Source organism: Sorex araneus, chromosome 2 (genome assembly GCF_027595985.1).
Source record: "Sorex araneus isolate mSorAra2 chromosome 2, mSorAra2.pri, whole genome shotgun sequence".
NCBI classification, from domain to species: domain Eukaryota; kingdom Metazoa; phylum Chordata; class Mammalia; order Eulipotyphla; family Soricidae; genus Sorex; species Sorex araneus.
The window spans coordinates 165,804,415-165,823,400 of record NC_073303.1 but is presented as its reverse complement, the minus strand read 5'-3'; the positions used below and the strand labels follow the sequence as shown (position 1 = coordinate 165,823,400).

The 18,986-nt window shown below is 40.7% G+C and overlaps 1 protein-coding gene and 1 non-coding gene across 2 annotated transcripts in view; both read right to left on the bottom strand.

The window, feature by feature from the left end:
• The window catches only part of PROS1 (protein S), a 90,916-nt gene extending 83,109 nt beyond the window's left edge, over positions 1-7,807 (bottom strand). The window contains exon 1 of the mRNA XM_055126890.1: positions 7,537-7,807. Within this exon, the coding sequence (XP_054982865.1) occupies positions 7,537-7,789 (253 nt within the window). The 5' untranslated portion in view covers positions 7,790-7,807. The remainder of the gene's footprint in view (positions 1-7,536) is intronic.
• Positions 7,808-12,827: 5,020 nt separating this feature from the next.
• On the bottom strand, positions 12,828-12,933 carry LOC129402863 (U6 spliceosomal RNA). Its single transcript, XR_008628898.1, has one exon. It is a non-coding gene; the product is annotated as a U6 spliceosomal RNA (small nuclear RNA).
• Between the last annotated feature and the right edge of the window lie 6,053 nt (positions 12,934-18,986).

Here is an 18,986-nt window from a genome sequence, read left to right as displayed (position 1 = left end):
GATCTAATAGTGTCAAATGACGTAAAGAAGTAAATAAGATAATGGTTATTATTATATAAAATGAGTTAAAGTGGGGCTGGAGAGATAGCACAGCGGGTAGGGGGTTTGCCTTGCACGCGGCCGACCCGGGTTTGATTCCCAGCATCCCATATGGTCCCCTGAGCACCGCCAGGAGTAATTCCTGAGTGCAGAGCCAGGAGTAACCCCTGTGCATCGCCAGGTGTGACCCAAAAAGCAAAAAAAAAAAAAAAAAAAAGAGTTAAAGTATATACAGTTAATTTAGAAACAAAATCACTATAAACATTTTCAAAAATCAATACCAGTGGGAGAAGGAAAGTGAGGTAATATGACTTCTGAAATGAACTATTTCAAAAGGTTTAAATGAGAATTAAGTATAAAAAAAGGTTAATACCTTTGAAATTGAAACACGATAAAGGAAACATTTTCCTAAAGTTAGGTAAATATACCTTATAGAACAGTTGGAAAATTCATTGAGAAAATGAAAATACACCATTCAGAAAGATGAGAGCATATTTTCATCTATAGGAAGCTATAATATTACCACTTTTGTGAGGATTTAAATCTATGAAAATTCAAAGATTTCTATGAAGATTTAAAGTTCTTGAACGTTTCTTTAAAAAAATCTGTTCTAGGGGCCGGAGTGATAGCACAGAGGGTATGGTGTTTGCTTTGCATGCGGCTGGTCTGGGTTCGATCCCCAGCATCCCATAATATTTCCCGGGCACCGCCAGGAGTAATTCCTGAGCTCAGAGCCAGGAGTAACCCCTGAGCATCGCTGGGTGTGACCCAAAAAGCAAAAAAAAAAAAAAAAGAAGTCTGTTCTCAAAAAATGGACAAGAAACCTAAGAAGAATAATACTGATGACTAAAAATGGGTAAAAAGTGTTTCTTACTACTTTAATCATCTGTAGAAATACTCAGGCTCTGGTTAGATGAGTATTTATAACACTTAGTATAAATAAACATATTAAACAAAGGGGATTTGTATAATATATTTAATAACATGGGAATTTCCAGATACTAGAACTAATGACAATTTATTACATGTCAGGAAAGGGAGTAAACTAGGAATGATATGCATGAGAACTCAACTTTTCAAAGATTACGATCATGAAATCCCTTTAATCATCGATTTCTCGAGCGGGCTCAGTAATCTCTCCATTCGTCCTTTCCCTGAGATCTTAGAAGTCTCTCTCGACTCAGCCCTCCCAGTGATTCAAAGATAACATTATTAAATATTATCCATTCCCTTTATTCTTTTTTTGTTGCTGCTTTGTGTATTTTTTGTTTATAGCATTTCACTTTCTAAAGCTCAAATTGATATTTAAGAAAATATAAACTAGTAACAGTTCTCACAACATGTATAATTTGAAAATTAGCTAGTAACATTTTTTTATCTTGCTACATTACCTTCCATTAGCATAGTCATATTAAGTCCCCATCTGGCATAATAGTAGACATAATTAATTATGCCTATAACAAATGCTACTCTGATCATTAGAAACTCACACTTATAACTATATTACTAAGAGTCAAATAAAATAATTATTTGTGTGCTTCTCTTAAAGAAGAGACATTAATCTGATCTGAAAGGGAAAAAAATATGACACAAAACAAACCCAAAATCTCATGTACTTTCTTGGATTAGGGCCTTTCTTCTATAAGCAGAGTGAGTTTCATCACTCATATCATAAGGTAGGACTATGTATTCCTTTACCACTGATCACTTTTATTTCTTTTTTTTTTTTTTTTTGCTTTTTGGGTCACACCCGGCGATGCACAGGGGTTGCTCCTGGCTCTGCACTCAGGAATTACTCCTGGCGTTGCTCAGGGGACCATATGGGATGCTGGGAATCGAACCGGGGGGGTCGGCCGCGTGCAAGGCAAACGCCCTACCCGCTGTGCTATTGCTCCAGCCCCAGATCACTTTTATTTCTGGTACACTAGAGATTACATGCAACAGATGGTATAACTAAAAATGGAGGCCATTTACACAAACCACAGTAGACTTCACATGAATGAGAAAAGACCTCTTATTTTATTAAGCTACTACATTCAAATCAGAGACTGATTTGAAGATTTAGTTACTAAAATGTTATCATTCCAGCTTATTTTTTTACAAACAAGTATAAGACTATGAAATACTTTATTTATTTTTTTTTACAGACACACACACACACACACACACATACACAAGCACACAAGGCTCAACCTTTATTTATTTATTTTTGCTTTTTGAGTCACACTTGGCAATGCACAGGGGTTACTCCTGGCTTTGCACTCAGGAATCACCCCTGGCAGTGCTCAGAGGACCATATGGGATGCTGAGAATCGAACCCGGGTCAGCCGCGTGCAAGGCAAATGCCCTACCTGCTGTGCTATCACTCCAGCCCTGAAATACTTTATTTAAAGCTCACCACACAGAGCTTTTAATACTGCACTAATTTATCCCCTTATTTCTAAAATTCAGAGGGCTCTAAAAAGAGCAAAAGAATAAAAATCCAGATGAAACAAGAAAGAGTACTACAATTTATCCATTAAATAAAAAAGCAAGAAATCAAAAGATGAAAAAGAAAAAGCAAATGTATGTTTTGTGTATTATAGAACAGGAACTCAGAAACCAATTTTATAAATTATCCTTTAAAAATCAAAAGAGGGTTGGAGCAATAGCACAGCGGCTAGGGCGTTTGCCTTGCATGCAGCCAAGCCGGGTTCGATTTCCAGCATCCCATATGGTCCCGCCAAGCACTGCCAGGAGTAATTCCTGAGTGCAGAGCCAGGAGTAACCCCTGTGCATCACTGGGTGTGACCCAAAAAGCAAATAAATAAATAATAAATTAAAAAGTGAAAATTCAAAAGAGAAATGGGGCTGCATAAGTATAGAGAGAGTATGGGGAATATTGTCTGCCAAAGAGGCAGGGGAAGGGTGGAAAAAGGGGGTATACTGAGGTTATTGGTAGTGGGGAATGTGCACTGGTGGAGGGATGGGTGTTTGATCATTGTGAGATTGTAACCCAAACATGAAATCTTGTAACTATCTCACGGTGATTCAATAAAATTTTAAAAATTTATAAAAAAAAAAGAGAGAAATGGGGCTGGAGCAACAGTAGAGTGGAGAGGAGTGTGCCTTGCATGTACTGCACCCAGATTCGATCCCAGCACCCCATATGGTCCTCCTGATCCCTGACTCGAGTGAAGTGATACCTGAGTGTAGGCCAGGACTAAGCACTGAGCACTCCTGGGGTGGTTCTCCCAAACCAAAAATAAATAAAATAAAATAACAGAAAAGTAAAAGAAGAAAGCATTATCAAATGTCAATCCATTCGTGTAAAGAAAACAAGAAAGAGAAAGAAAGGAACAAAAATCTTCTAACACGTTCTAAAGAGCCATTGGATAACTCATCTGGTCTGGCTGGGAAAAGAAGATTCTTCCATCCTGTGAAATGGCCACAGGAAAAGACCACTTTAAAGAGGAAGCAGAGAAAGGTAGCCCAGAAACAAAGCTCTGGAAGTCTCCAGACCATGAATCCTATGTGCCAGGTTTAGATTTTAGAAACCGAAGAGACAAAGGCATCAGCAGAACCTTCCTGCAGGTCTTTCAGAAGGAAACTACCACGTTGGAGAGAGGCCCATGTGATAGGAATAACTGGAGTTTCAGGCTCCTGCTCTTTCAGCAGTTGGAAAATGTATTCTGCTAGGGAGGGGGCACCACCCACACAGAGGAAAGCAAGGACCAGAATCTTCCTAAGAAGAGTATAGATCATCTTCCTGAGCAGGCAAAAACACAAGAAGAACAGCCCCAGAGCAAGAGCAGGAGGATGTCATAAATGCCAACTCAAGTCTGAAACCAAGAAAGTCAGGTAAGCCTGAAAGACAATATACTCTCTTGCCTATCTTTTAAATATTATTTGGCACATATGCTGCACTATCACAGAACAATGTACGTCGACATAATGTAAAAAGTAGAGATGTGACCGTGACAGATCTACAGGAAGCATGGACATCCCCGGTAAATACTAACCTAGAAAGTGGTCTCATTGCTTCTTCTGGGTGTCGCTCAATGTACCCTCTGGAGAGGGTTCTTGGGAGTCTATGCTAATTATCTGCATTATGCACAAATGATATTTATTGGAAGAAAGGTGTGTGTGGAAGTTTTACAGACAATAATGATAATGAATTGATTTCTTTTGTTTCTGTTTCCTTCCCAGCATCTTTTCCTTTGTAGAAGTAAATCTGAGTAAGTTGCTGTCACAAGACTCCAAAAACAAGCTGAGACAAAGGGGTAAGTTTCTTTCCAAGGAATTTGAATCATGAGCAGAGAAACAAACCAAGGCAGTTCAAAATGAGTCATCTTTTGTCAGCTCTAATACACAAAACACATGAGTTCCTCCCATTTAATACCCAAGTCCCTGACCGCCTGAGGCCTGGTTATTCAGCAGTTCATTCAGTGGCCTTGCAGTAAATCAGCTTCTTCTTACCTCCTTCCCTCCCTTCCTCTTCCCTCCCTCCCACGCTCCATCCTTCCTTTCTTCCTTCCCCTTTCCTTCCTTCCCTTCTTCCTTCCTTTCTTCCTTCCCCCTTCCTCCCTTCTTTCCTTCCTCCCTCCCTCCTTTCTTCCTTCCTCCCTTCCCTCCTTCTTTCCTATCTCCCTTCCTCTGTTCCTCCTTCCTTTTTTTAATTATCAAATATTCACAAGATTGTATCTAAGGAATTTTGACGTTTCATCAGGCTTCTTACAATATTTTTCTCATATTTTAATAGCTAACATATTCATATAAATCATTCTGTTATAAGAACTATTAAATTTGACCCAAAAAGGGTCTATTTTGAAAAGCTTTACTATCTCATAGCGTAGAATTAACGGTACAAGAATATGATATATGGTTTTGCCGATGTAGTTATGGTTGCTACTATTGCTAAGCAAAATAGAGAAATAAATTTAACTCTGCTACCATCAACTTCAATTCTGACCTAACCTTGGTCAAATATCTCCATCAGTGCCATGTTTGGGGGCTCTGGTAGAAAATGAATTTTTAAAAAGACAAAGATAGAGAGTAAAAGTAATAATTCGGGGAGAAACAAGATAACCAAGAAAAAGGGAAGAAAAAAACTGCAATATCAAAAATAGCATATACTTCCCAGAAATGAGAGCCAAATTAGCACAGTTAAGGAAAACATTTCCTTTCTCCTATTTCTCTTTACAATAAACCCTTAGTGAGAAACAATATAAAATACATAGACATTTTTATATATGTCTACATATTTTATATATGTCTACATATTTTATATCTCTACCTGATGGATAAACACAGGGAGATAGTAGAAAAAATTCTGGGAAACCAACTAACATCTTTGATTCATCTAGTTCATTGTTTTTAAAAATGAACTAGAATGATAACTAACAAGATTGTTTATAAGATATTTTTCTCTAAATAGCAACTACATTTATATTTATTAAACATTGAACTAAAAACGAAATGTTGGGCTTTATTTCTATCTCAAATTTAAAATCCTTTTAAGTAAAGAGCGGACTGGAGCGACAGCACAGAGGGTAGGGCGTTTGCCTTGTACGTGGATGATCCAGGTTCGATTCCTCCATCCCTCTTGGAGAGCCCAGCAAGCTACTGAGAGTATCCCGCCTGCAAGGCAGAGCCTGGCAAGCTACCTGTGGCATATTTGATATGCCAAAAACAGTAAGAACAAGTCTCACAATGGAGACGTTACTGGTGCCTGCTCAAGCAAACCGAGGATGAAAAATGATGAAGGAACGCAGTGCTACAGTGCTAGGTAAAAAGATTCTTCATCTGTCTCAATCTTATCAGTTAACATTTTGATTCAAGGAATCTATCATTTAAAGAAAATTGTGTCATATTTTTTGGTTTTGGCTACACCCAGTGATGTCCCAGAGTTACTTCCAGCTCTGCACTCAGGAATCACTTGTGGAAGTGTTCAAAGAACCATATGGGATGAACTGAATCCGGGTCAGCCATGTTCCAGGCAAACACTCTACCTGCTGTACTACAAATACTAGGTTCTATTTCTATCTCAAACTTAAAATCTTAGTAAATAAAAAGATTTTGCATCTATCTCAAACTCATGAACTGTCGTTTCTTAAGTTTAATATAGGGTCAACTATTATTATATGAAAACTTATAGAATGAATGCATTCAGTGTGCAATTAGAACACGTGTATTTCTCTATATAGTGAGTCTGAATACTTATATAACACATGACATATATATGTATACACACATACAACACACACATAGACAATAGTTAACTCTGCCTAGAGTCAATGAAAATGTAACAACTTAGGAACAGCCAGTGAAAATAGTAAGTGCAGCAAAGCCTCTTTTGGCTCTCTAGAACACAGGTTACCAGGAGCAAATTCATACAGTCCGAATTAGCAATATAGGTCATGAGTTAGTGCAGGTAGTGGATATATAGGCTCAATAAAAATGCTGAAGTTCTGCTATTGTAGCTCTTTAACGAACAAGTAATGCTTTGGCTCTAAATTATCTCACTTATCTTGATCAGCAAATAAGAAGTAGTGGAATGTAAAAAAAAATTACTATTTTACGCTCCTGAAATTGCTCCTTGCAAGTACCCACTGGAGCTTCAGGCAGCCCAAAAGTCTTGTGTAATTCAGAATTTATCTCTTCCATGCCACTTCCTGAGAATAAAATGTAGCGCAAGTATTTTAACAAATCAGTATGTTCAACTTTAGAAAATAAGCAAATCAACTGATGACTAAATGTACTAACTACATTGATATTAACATATATTTTTCAGAGTAAACTCAGCAGCCTGCCTTGAATCCCAGCAAGGGAACATTAAGGAACTGGTAATCCAAAGATAAAGTACAAAAACTTCACACCCAGACCTCACTGGGTGTGAAAAACCTCAGTACAAAATGATCTGAGAAATGCAATATTTAACAATCCTCTTATTTCAAGATTAGAAAAATGACATCTGCCGAGGGCTTTGCAAAAACCCTCAGTCGCCCTACAACCATTTGTGTGTCAATGTTGCGATAAGCAAGCCAAGGTCAAAGTCCAAGAAATTGCAAAAGGAGGCAGGTAGCGGAGAGGGAGGAAGGTAGGGGGTGCAGGTCGGGGACCTGCAATTTACAAATGGAAGGCGGCGAATGGAGCCTTTTTTTTTTTCTTCCCCTCCCAAATCTTAATCCTGCAACGTGCTCTTGCGTGAGGTCCGCTGGGGAAACAGCTGGATGCAAAGCCGTAGGTGCTCTGATTCTCCCAGGCTAACTCCCTCAGCCCCAGGTGCTCGCCTCGCCCGGCAAAGCACACGCGTTTCCCAAACTCGGGCAGTTCTCTTGCCCCGCCGCGGTCCCTGCACGCAGCCCCGCCGCCCGAGCGCTGCTCGGAGGAGGCGCTTCGGGGAAACTTTGCAGCGGAGCTGAGGTCCTGGGAGCGAACCACCCCAACCTCCGTCCCGCGCGCTAGGCTCCGCGGGGTTCGGCCGGGGAAAGGCGGACGGGATGCCCGATTACTCACAGTTATTGGCCTCGGAGACGACGATCACAAAGGCGAGGCAGGGCAGCAGCGCCCCGCAGCGCCCACCCGGGACCCTCATGGCGAAGCGGCGGGGAGCCGGAGCGCGGGGCCGCGTGTGGGAGCCGCCAGCCCGGGCAGCGGCTCTCCCAGGACTGCTGCGCAACGGAGCTGGCGGGAGCGGCCCGAGCCGGGGGCGGAGGGGACTGCCCGCTCCCAGCCCCCAGCCCTGCAGGGGAAGTGATAATGAGGACATTTCCAGGAAGCTTTGCGGTGCGGGAGGCTGGGCTCTGACCCGGTGGCGGAGGCCTAGTAGTAAACAGGGCAGAAACGCCCTTCCCAGCCCGTGCCCGCGTGCCCGCAGCCCTTCCCTCTTTCTCTCTCTGGAAAAAAAAAAAAAAGGCAGAGTTTCCCACGGGCAAGGGGGCATCTAGGGGCCTGAGAACTTCGAGGACTCATGGAACCGGGTGTTCGTGAGCAAGGTTTAAAGACTAGGCCATGGGCGACGTCAAACCTCTCTCGCTCCCCTTGGTTTCTGGCTGCCTTCCCCAGTCCCAAGACCCCGGAGTGGTTTTCCTTTGTGTGGGACTAATGTTAAAGCCAGAGTTTCAGAAGAGAGCAATGTTGGGGCTGGAGCAATAGCACAGCGGGTAGGGCGTCTGCCTTGCACGTAGCCGACCCGGGTTCAATTCCCAGCATCCCATATGGTCCCCTGAGCACCACCAGGGGTGATTCCTGAGTGCAGAGCCAGGAGTAACCCCTGTGCATCGCCAGGTGTGACCCAAAAAGAAAAAAAAAAAGAGAGCAATGCAACCACCAGGTCCTGCAGAGAAGGGGAGGTGTCCCGAGGCAGAAATTATTTCAGAGATGTTGCCAGATGCAGACCACCGGTGATCAACCCTGCTGGTGGCCAGGCCACAGCCTCAGCACTGCGATACTCACCCTTCACTCCCCCCCCCCATAATTATGGGGTATGTATTGCCTTTCAGAACCCCCAACCCCAGCCTGGAAGGATTGGCAGTAGGGCGTTGTGAATCTGCCATCTTCTCAGATTGTTTAGTACCTGAATGAACTTGTTTTTCTTCCACCAGCGCTTGTCTGTCAGATAATTGGCCTTGTGCCCGGCCAACAGTGACAGCTTTGGAAGCGATGAGGCTGGTGGGAGGCTGTTGCAACCCAGATGGTTCAACCCTCTTGGTTCTCTGTGGTAGGAGCAAGCAAGGCTCAGCCAACCACCTTAGTTAGAGATTGGGAATGGTGGCCCCATGACTGTTGCTTTCTCATGCTCAGCTGACCCTGTAGGTGCATTTTTTAAGTGTCCCAACAGCTGTTGAGCCCTATTACGATCCCTCCCTCTTTTTTCCATCAGTGGAGTCACCCTAAGAACTGTATTACTAGGGGCTGGAGCGATAGCACAGCTGGTAAGGCATTTGCTTTGCACGCGGCCAACCCCGGGGGTTCAATTCCCAGCATCCCATGTGGTCCCCTGAGCACTGCCAGGGCAAATTCCTGAGTGCAGAGCCAGGAGTAACCCCTGTGCATTGCCGGGTGTGACCCAAAAAAACAAAAAAAGAACTATATTACTAAAGGAAAAAAAAATGGTTTCGGTATGAAAGAAGTTGATGGACTCTATGCCTGATAAGTTCCTGGTGTGGAGAACCAGAAATTCTGTCCTTGCCAATTAGATTCTTTCTGTTTGTATTGGTTTGGGGACCACACCTGGTCGTGCTCAGGGATTCTGCCTGGCCCTGTGCTCAGGGATCACTCCAGGTTTTGTGCTCAAGGATCACTCCTGGCAGTGCTCAGAGATTGGCAGCCTGTAAAATTAGCATCTCTCTGGTTCCTTTGAATTTTTTTTTCAGTCCTCTGAGACACTCCCATCATTTGTGGCACTGGTAAGCATCAGAGGAGAAAGATTTAGAGACCTGTATCTGTCTTCTCTCTAGTAGGGTTGAATTTGAAAAAGCTCCGCTTGGATTTGGATTTGGTTTTAGTGGTTCTTTTTGCTAATGCTATTAACAGGGAAGCATTCAGTATCAATACTGTCAAAAGGGCCACTGGGGCATCTTATCTGATGTGGCCACATACAGTTATGAATCTATGATTAAAGAACAAATGTTTTTTGTACTGCAATGGGAAATCTAGAAATTCACCAGTAAACTAAGGGACCTGGGAATCTCTCATCTGAGAAAACACCCTACTTAATTGGACAAACAGGGCCTGGAAACACTACGCCATTTGTCTGAATTGGTAAGGGAGGAAATCAATGTAATCTTAAAAGAACACCTGGGGAATTTCTGTTTATGTGTATGTTCATGTGTCTTCCTTCTGCACTTAGATTTTGCCTTCAAATGAAATTATTAGAATAATTATGCCAAAATGTTTGTAATCTGGGGTAATTTATGTTAAATAAAAATAATTTAAATAATTTAAACAATTTAAAGGCTTAATTTAGAACACATATTTTCGGAATTATAATACTGGGTATCATAATTATATTGTTCTACTTTTGTTGGTTAGGCCAGGAATTAGATCATGCAATCTCATGAAGAAATAACTGGCTTTCTTTTGACTAACGTTAATAATGAAGATTCATTCAGGAGCTGGATGACATTGCTAAAATAAATTTAGATTTACTTTTGAAATTGGAAATTAGACTTATAGGTAAAACGTGCCTATTACATCTTAAGATTATATTGTAAAAAAAATTCAGAAAATTGTAAGGATTTATTTGCATTTTTCTGATCTAAAATTTGCGGTTGTACCAACACTTTCTATAATTGCTTAATTTTTGAATTTAGAAATTACAGGTTTAAGGGTAAACTTTATAAGAATAATATTACAACTAATAAATATAGGAAAAATAACTCTGAATCTAACATTAGTAAATATATGGTCTTGTCATTAGTAAAATTGTACAAGAAAAAAACCTCCAACCCTATAAAAAAATGGAGAGAAGAAATGAACAGAAGCTGAGACTGACACCCAAGGACATAGTTGGAAGCCTGCCTCACAAGTTTCGGGGGTGGGAAGAGGAAGGCAGCTGGCATAGAGAGGGATCACTAAAAAAATGATGGTTAGAGGAATCGGTCAGGATGGGAGATGTGTGGTGAAGTAGATGAAGGACCAAACATGATAGCCTCTCAGTATCTGTATTATAAACCATAATGCCCAAAAGTAAAGAGAGAGTAGCACTATAGCACTGTTGCAGTCATCCTGTCATTCATTGATTTGCTCTAGTGGACACCAGTAATGTCTCCATTGTGAGACTTGTTGTTACTGTTTTTGGCATACTGAATACACCGCGGGTAGCTTGCCAGGCTCTGCTGTGCAGGTAGGATACCCTTGGTAGCCTGCCGGGCTCTCCAAGGGAAATGGAGGAATCGAAACTGGATTGGCCGCATACAAGGCAAACGCCCTACCCTCTGTGCTATCGTTCCAGGACCAAACATGATAACCTCTCAGTATCTGTATTACAAGCCATAATGCCAAAGTAGAGGAAGAGTATGGGGAATATTGTCTGCCATGGAGGTAGTGGGAGGGTGGGAAAGGTGGGGGGGTATACTGGGAATATTGATGGTGGGCAGAGAGTCTTTTGCCCACATGTCTGGCTGTCTTCCCCAGGGCCCCTCGGAGGGGATGGGCGCCAGCTTCCCTCCCCACCCCGAACAAAGCTCCCGACTGCCAAAGACCACCAGAACCTAGCTACAGCCATGCTCAAGGCCCCTCTCCATACGTTCGGACAAGCCTCACGCATGAAGGTACCGGCAGAGAAACCCAGGTGTGTGTAATCCCATCAACGGCCAACATCCAGAGACTTAAAAGCAAGCTCCCAGAAGCGCGAGGCGCGAAGAAGTAGGCTACCAGATATATATATATATATATATATGTATATATATATACACATATATATATAAAGAAAGCAATGAGAGATAATGCTCTCTCCAACAGCACATACGCTAAAACTGAAATGATATAGAGAAGACAAGCATGGCTCTTTTATATCAGAAAACAAGCACTTTTATATCTTGTAGCCTACTTCTCCCTCTGGGAGAAATTGGCAATCTTCTGGAGTTTCCTGCCCACATGGGAAAGCCTTGCAAGCTTCCCATGGTGTATTCATATGCTAAATCCAGTAACAAGCTGGATCCCATTCCCTTGACCCTTAAAGAGCCTCCAGTGCAACATCATTGGGAGGACCGAGTGGAGAGAGACTTCTAAGATCTCAGGGAAAGGACGAATGGAGAGGTTACTGAGCTTGCTCGAGGAATCGATGATTAATGGGGTTTCGTGATTGTGATCATGATGTGATTGATGGTGGGAAAAGTGCACTGGTAGAGAGATGGGTGTTTGATCACTGTGTGACTATAACTCAAACATGAAAGTTTGTTAACTATATCTCACTGTGATTCAATAAAATTAATATATGTATGGTCTTGTTAGGAAGAGTATAAAGAATATAAATATTTTGTTTTAAAAAAGGAAATAATTGTCTCGACCTAAAGATCACATAGAACAGTATGTGAATGTCAATGAAATAAACAAATTTTATAAGGAAAAAAATCTAAAAGAAAGCCACGCAATTGGTCAAACTGGATAGTATTTACTAAACTGTAACATATACCATAAGTTATAATATCTATAATATAACTCCTGTGAAACTAGATTGTCATTTCTTTGGGAAGCCTAGGGGGGAGGGGGGAGGGCATGGAGGAGATAGGATAGGAGAGGTTTGGGCCACACCCAGATGGGCTCAGGACTTTCTCCTGGATCTGTGCTCAGTGTTCATTTCTTATACTCATTCAGGAATCATTCCTGGCTGTGTTCAGTGTATATTCAGCGTTGAGTGTTAAAGGGGAATCAGCTGTATTCAAAGCGAGCACGTAAACCCCTGTATTATCTTTCATTTCTGTTTTTTTTTAATTTTGTTGAGGAAAATGTTGATTGCTCTTAGTACACCCCTATAGGGGCACAGCCATGAGGAAAGTGACATGAACAGCTCCTGCCCTGCAGCATTCTGGAGCCAAAATGGCTTGGTCCACAGCAGATGCTGCTGAAGTGAAGCACCATGCAGAGGGAGCAGAGTCCTGCTGGGGGGTCGGCCACTTTGTCCAGGAAAAGGATGCTCTATGAGTCGTCAGAGATGAGGGCCACCAGAAAAGCTGAATTTTATAATCACCATTCTTAGCCCTTTTTGAAACAGAGACAAGTTTGAATGCCATGGTGGTCTGGCTTTGGTGCCATTTTCAGCCATATCCTGTATGACTTTGTGGATCACCCAGGAGTCAAGTAGGATAAATATGGAACACTTGATGAATTTATGTGTCATCCTGCCAAGGGGCCATGCTTATCTTCTCTATATCATTTCAGTTTTAGTATATGTGCTGTTGGAGAGAGCATTATCTTTCCTTGCTTTCTTTTTTTTTTTTTTCTTTTTGGGTCACACCTGGCAGTGCACAAGGGTTACTCCTGGCACTGCACTTAGAAATCACTTCGGGTGGTGCTCAGGGGACCATATGGGATGCCAGGATTCAAACCCGGTTGGCTGTGTGCAAGGCAAACGCCCTACCCGTTGTGCTATCGCTCGAGTCCCTCTCCCATTTCTTATATCTAAAACAGGACAAAAGGCTTTCTTGACTGTGACCCTTTTTTTAATAACTTATTATGAATGATCTAAGTAATTTTCCTAAGAAACAAAGATATCTTATGTTATCAGAAAAAAATTTATGATCCCAAGTAAGTCTACTATTAATATTAGGATAATTAATGTTTCTTTACAAGCATGGAATGCTTTTAAATTGCTTTTAAAATCTTTGCCACATTGATTAAACGGATAACTTAGCATTTTTTCAAACTGATCTATGTAAGTCTGTGTTAACTCTTTTAATATCTATGACAAGGCATAGGTATCAAAATTCTAAGAAAAGGGCTAGAGAAATAGCACAGTGGGCAGGGTGCTTGCCTTCCATGTGACTAATACAGTTTCAATCTCTGGAATTCCATATGTCCCCAGGCCCTGCTAGGAATGAACCCTCAGCACAGAGCCAGGAGTAAGCCCCAAGCACTCCCAGGCAAGAATCCCCAAATAAACAAACAAATTCTAAGAATAAAGTCTTAAAAGAAAAATATGGAAAATTGAGTATTGGGTGCTTCAATAGAAAAGAAGAACATAAAAACTGGTCTTTAGAAAACAGCTGGGGAGGTAGGTAGATTGGACCGGGAGGGCAACAGTACCACAATCATGGAGGGAAGTGTTAACTCTGGAGGAAGGGGAGCTACTGCAAGGTGGTAAAGTGTCATGCACAAACCCTATCAGTAATAGTATTATAAACCACACTGTCTAAAAATATTTTTTTAATTGGGTCATAGAGGCAGGCTGAGGGATGGGAGGGAAACTGGAAACGTTGGTGGAGGAAAGTGGACACCAGTGGAGGGATTGGTGTTGGAGCATTGTAGGCCAGAAACTCAATCAGGAGTAACTTTGCAAATCCTGGTGCCTCGATTAGAAAATTGAAAATTGAAAAAATCATACTGTGTGCCCCAAATTGTGCAAATGTCCTGGTTAATTGCACTGCAATAAAATTTAAGTTATGATTACTTTGAATTACATCCAGAGACTATAAGACCAAGCTCCTGGAAGAGAGTGACGCAGAATCTCTAGCCCCCCGCGCCTGACTGTCTTCACCGTCCCCTCAGAGGGGACGGGATGCCTTTCCCTCCCTGACCAAAGCAGATCCTAGACAGTTGAAGACCTTTGGAACCCAGCCACAGCCATGCTCAAGTCCACTCTCCATACGTTCGGACAAGCCTCAGGCATGAAGGGACCGGCAGAGGAACCCAGGTGTGCAGGACCCAGGGCTGAGATCTTCAAGCCTGCTCGGATTGGGACTGGGCCTTCTCCACCCAGACCCCACATTGTCCAGTAGCTTGGCAGCCCCACAAACTGTCCATGGCACCGTATAATCCCACCAATGGCCAACATCCAGAGACTATAAAACCAAGCCCCCACAAAACGGCCGCGTGACATCTTATAGCCTAGTTCTCCCTCTTGGAGAACCTGACAAACTACCAACAGTCTATTGCCCCCACGGGAGAGCCTTGCAAGCTCGCCATGGCGTATTCATATCACAAGTACAGTAAAAGATACATACATACTTCACAGAGAGACCAGCAAGCTAACAAGAGTATGCCGCCCGCATGGCAGAGCCTGGCAAGCTAGCAGTGGTAGCTTCAATATGCCAAAAACAGTAACGATAGGTCTCATTCCCCTGAACCTGAAAGAGCCTCCAATCATTGGGAAAGACGAGTAAGGAGGGGCTGCTAAAATCTCAGGGCTGAGTGTAATAGAGACATTACTGGTATCCACTTGAGTAAATCAATAAACAACGGGATGACAGTGATACATGATTACTTTGGAATTTTTTTGCCATTTTCAGAAGCTATTCATTTATTATTCAGAATAATTCTTAGAATTATAAACAAATACAGGCTTATTATAGAGCTAAGACAGAAGGTTGAAGAGTGCAAAAAAATGAGAGTACAGGAAGGGAAACAATATAGAAGGAAAGAAATCTGTTGTAGGGGACATAGTAAGAAGAGGCAGACAGGAAACAATAGGGGACAAGCGTCAATTTACATGGAAAAATGCTCGTAATCACTTGTGACTCCAGAAATCTAAAGCAAGACAACAAGTATTATATCATCTCACATCAATGAGAATTGCACATATCAAAAATGCCAGAAGCAATCTGTGCTGGAGGGGGTGTGGTGAGAAAGGAACTCTCATCCACTGCTTGTAGGAATGCTGCCTGGTTCAAACCCTGTGGAAAATAGCATGGAGAGTTCTCAGTAAACTAAGAACTGTCATATGACCTGACAATTCTGCAATAGGGACATATACCCAGGACATGCATTCATATTGACATCTGCATGCCATTATTCATTGCAGCACTTAGTACTATAGCTAAGAGATGAAATCAACCTAGGTGGCCAAAACAGATGGTAAACTCACAACATCACACCACACCATTACTTATGGGTTCATGGATCTGGTTTACAAACCAGTTTTTTTAAAATACTAGCTGGAATCTAGTCCATAATGAAAAAACATTAAAGTTTGGCCTGTCTATCTTATTAAGAATCACTTTAATTTACATTGGGAAAACTGGAAAACTGGTGGGTCCCATACAAAAAAAATTAATTAAAAATAAAATAATCAAGGGGCTGGAGCACAGCAGGTAGGGTGTTTGCCTTGCATGCGGCCGACCCAGGTTCGATTCCAAGCATCCCATATGGTCCCCTGAGCACTGCCAGAGGTGATTCCTGAGTGCAGAGCCAGGAGTAACCTCTGTGCATTGCCGGGTGTGACCCAAAAAGCAAAAAATAAAAATAAACAAAATAATCAAAATACATTCTTGATGAGTAAATTGTCCAATGTACTACAAAGTGTTTCTTTTCCTTCTTTTTTTTTTTTTTTTTTTTAGTTTTGGGGACACACCTAGCAATACTCAGGACTTAGTCCTGGCTCTACTCTCAGATGTCACAGTAGTGCTTGGAGGACCATACTGTGTGCCAGGCAAGTGCCCTAACAGCTATATTATAACCCTGTCCCCCAAATATGTTTCTTAGTAGACTCTAATGTCTTAACTTATTAATCAGTGATAAGTCAAATATAAACTTAATTGTAGTATAATAGTTTTAAAAATTAATTTATCTTCGCAAAACTAAAGTTTTAAGTTAAAAATAATTTGAAAATAAATATTAATTGTATAGGGAGTTGCCTAGAACTCCTTGTCCTGTTTACATCTTTTTACCTCCACCAATTATATTTATATTACTCATAAGTACGTTTGACAAGTTAAAGTTAGTTTTTATTTTTTTCAAGTGAGATAAAAAAGTGAGTTTTAAGCATTTTTTTCAAGTGAGATAAAAATGACAATATCATACTTAATGCTGATGACTCTAAAGACATGCATGTTTTAAATTTACCAAATAAATTTAAACCAGATTTCACTTACTAAAAGTTATCCCAAACAATGTCAACTTGAAAAAAACAGATTATTTTCTAGTTTTCTTCTAAAATTTAAATAATTATAAAAGTGCTTATAAGTTAAATGAACTTCACTTGAAAATTAATTTTGGCAAATATTTTGAAGTAGAAATATACAATAGTCAGGGCTGGAGCAATAACACAGCGGGTAGGGCATTTGCCTTGCACACGGCTGACCCAGGTTCGATTCCCAGCATCTCATATAGTCCCCTGAGCACCGCCAGGGGTAATTCCTGAGTGCAGAGCCAGAAGTAACCCCTGTGCATCGCCGGGTATGACCCAAAGAGCAAAAAATAAAATAAAAAATAAAGGAAAAGAAATATACAATATTCAGTACCATATGCAATAGAGAAATATAAGCAAACAACTTACAGAATTTCATAAAAAATTTACCCATGAGAGTTGGGAGGTGGGAAAGGGACGGAAAAAAAATTAGCCTTGAAGAGGTACAATAAAAGAACCACATATTTATAAAATAATAGAAGATACATCAATTTCTGGTGGTCAAAAACTTTTGGGTCATAGCCTGATAAGCCTAAGCTAGTACTTGACGTAAGATCTTCATTTTTCTTTTGATAAGGTTGGATTTCTTTTCTTGTAAAGTTTTGCCAGTGCTTTATATACCTTTGATATTGAGCAATAGCACAGCAGTAGGGCATTTGTCTTGTGAGCAGCAGACCCAGGTTCGATTCTTTCACCCCTCTCGGAGAGCCTTGCAAGCTACCAAAAGTATTTTGCCCCTATAGCAGAGCCTGGCAAGCCACCCATGGCATATTCGATATGCCAAAAATAGTAACAACAAGTCTCCAAAAAAAAAATGGAGACATTACTGGTTCTCGCTTGGGCAAATCGAGCATAAGCAACGGTATGACAGTGATACAATGATACAGTGATTAACCTTTATCAGATGACTTATGGGCAAATAATTTCTCCCATTCCATGGACTGTCTTTGATTCTGGTCTTCATTTAAAGATAACTTTAGCAACAATGTCAGCTACATAGGAGAGTTCTGTATATGCTTTCCTCTGTGTGCCTTATGGATTCAGGTCTATCAAGGTCTTTAATCATTTTTAATTTGGTTTTTGAATATGGTGTTATATGAGGTCTGAGTTCTCTTTTTCTGCATGTAGCTACCAGTTATCCCAGCACTTGAAGAAACATCTTGCTCCACTTCATTTTTTTCTTGCTCCTTTATGGAAAATTAATTGATCAAATGCCTATACCTTATGATCTATCTTTGTATTTTCAACTCTATTCCATTGATCTGAGGGTCTGTTTTAATTCCAGTACTGCAGTATAGTTTAAAGTTGGGAGAAGAGATGCCTGCCATCTTTTCCCCCCAAGAAAGCTGCTTAGATTTTAACCAAGATTTCCATACCACACTTGCCCACTTTGTTTCTTACCTCTCTGTTGCTTGCATTTTTATTGGGATGGTTCCAGAAGAAAATATTTTAGAATGACTTTGAAGTGTTTCCACTGTTTACAACTATGTTTTGAGAGCCAACAGCAGAGTCTGGTGTATAAACATTCAATTCATTTTAATTTAATAATACAGACCTATGAATATTTATTACAAAAGATTAAAAAATAATTTCCAATAGTAAGATCATGGCTCATATTATTTTCCTAATCTGTGAATTTTATTTTTCACAATAGTATTAAAATATTTGGTTACACAATGACTAAAAGAGAGGAACAGAGTGGGGAGGAGAGGAGGGGAGAGAGGGAGACTGTTGGGGGGGAGAGAGAGAGAGGAGAAATGTATTTGCCATAGAGGCAGGCTGAAGGATATGGAGCAGGATGAAAACTTGACTTTGACTTTGAAATGTTTCCAGTATTTGAAACTATGTTTTGAGAGCCAACAAAAGAGTCTGGTGTATAAACATTGGAGGCCTTGGTGGTCGGAAAGGTATACTGATGAATGGATGGTGTTGGAACATTCTATGACTGAAACCCAATCACAAACAACTTTGTAACTGTATATCTTACAGTGATTCAATAAGAAAAATAAACAAAATAAAATAAACAAACTTTTTGAAAAAACTTAAAATATTTGGTTAACTAAAGCCATTGGTCAGGTTAACATACTAAAAACATTGTCATTGAGATCTGATCTTATTTTATTAGTTTGTTTTTGCTTATATGTTTGTTTACATAAGAGTGAATTACATGGTTGTATTTCAGAATGTTTTCCTTAAAGTGTTTATAAAATGTTTCCTTTCCACCAGGGAATGATTAAAAACCAACTGACATTTATGAAAAAAGATAAAGGACCAGAAAAAGAAACCAAATGGTAGAACACAAGACTAGCAAGGATGGCATCTGAGTTGATTCCTTGGTATCGATATGTTCCCATTATTCTGGTGGATGTGGTCTCTATATAAAAGGAACAAATTTCTTAGA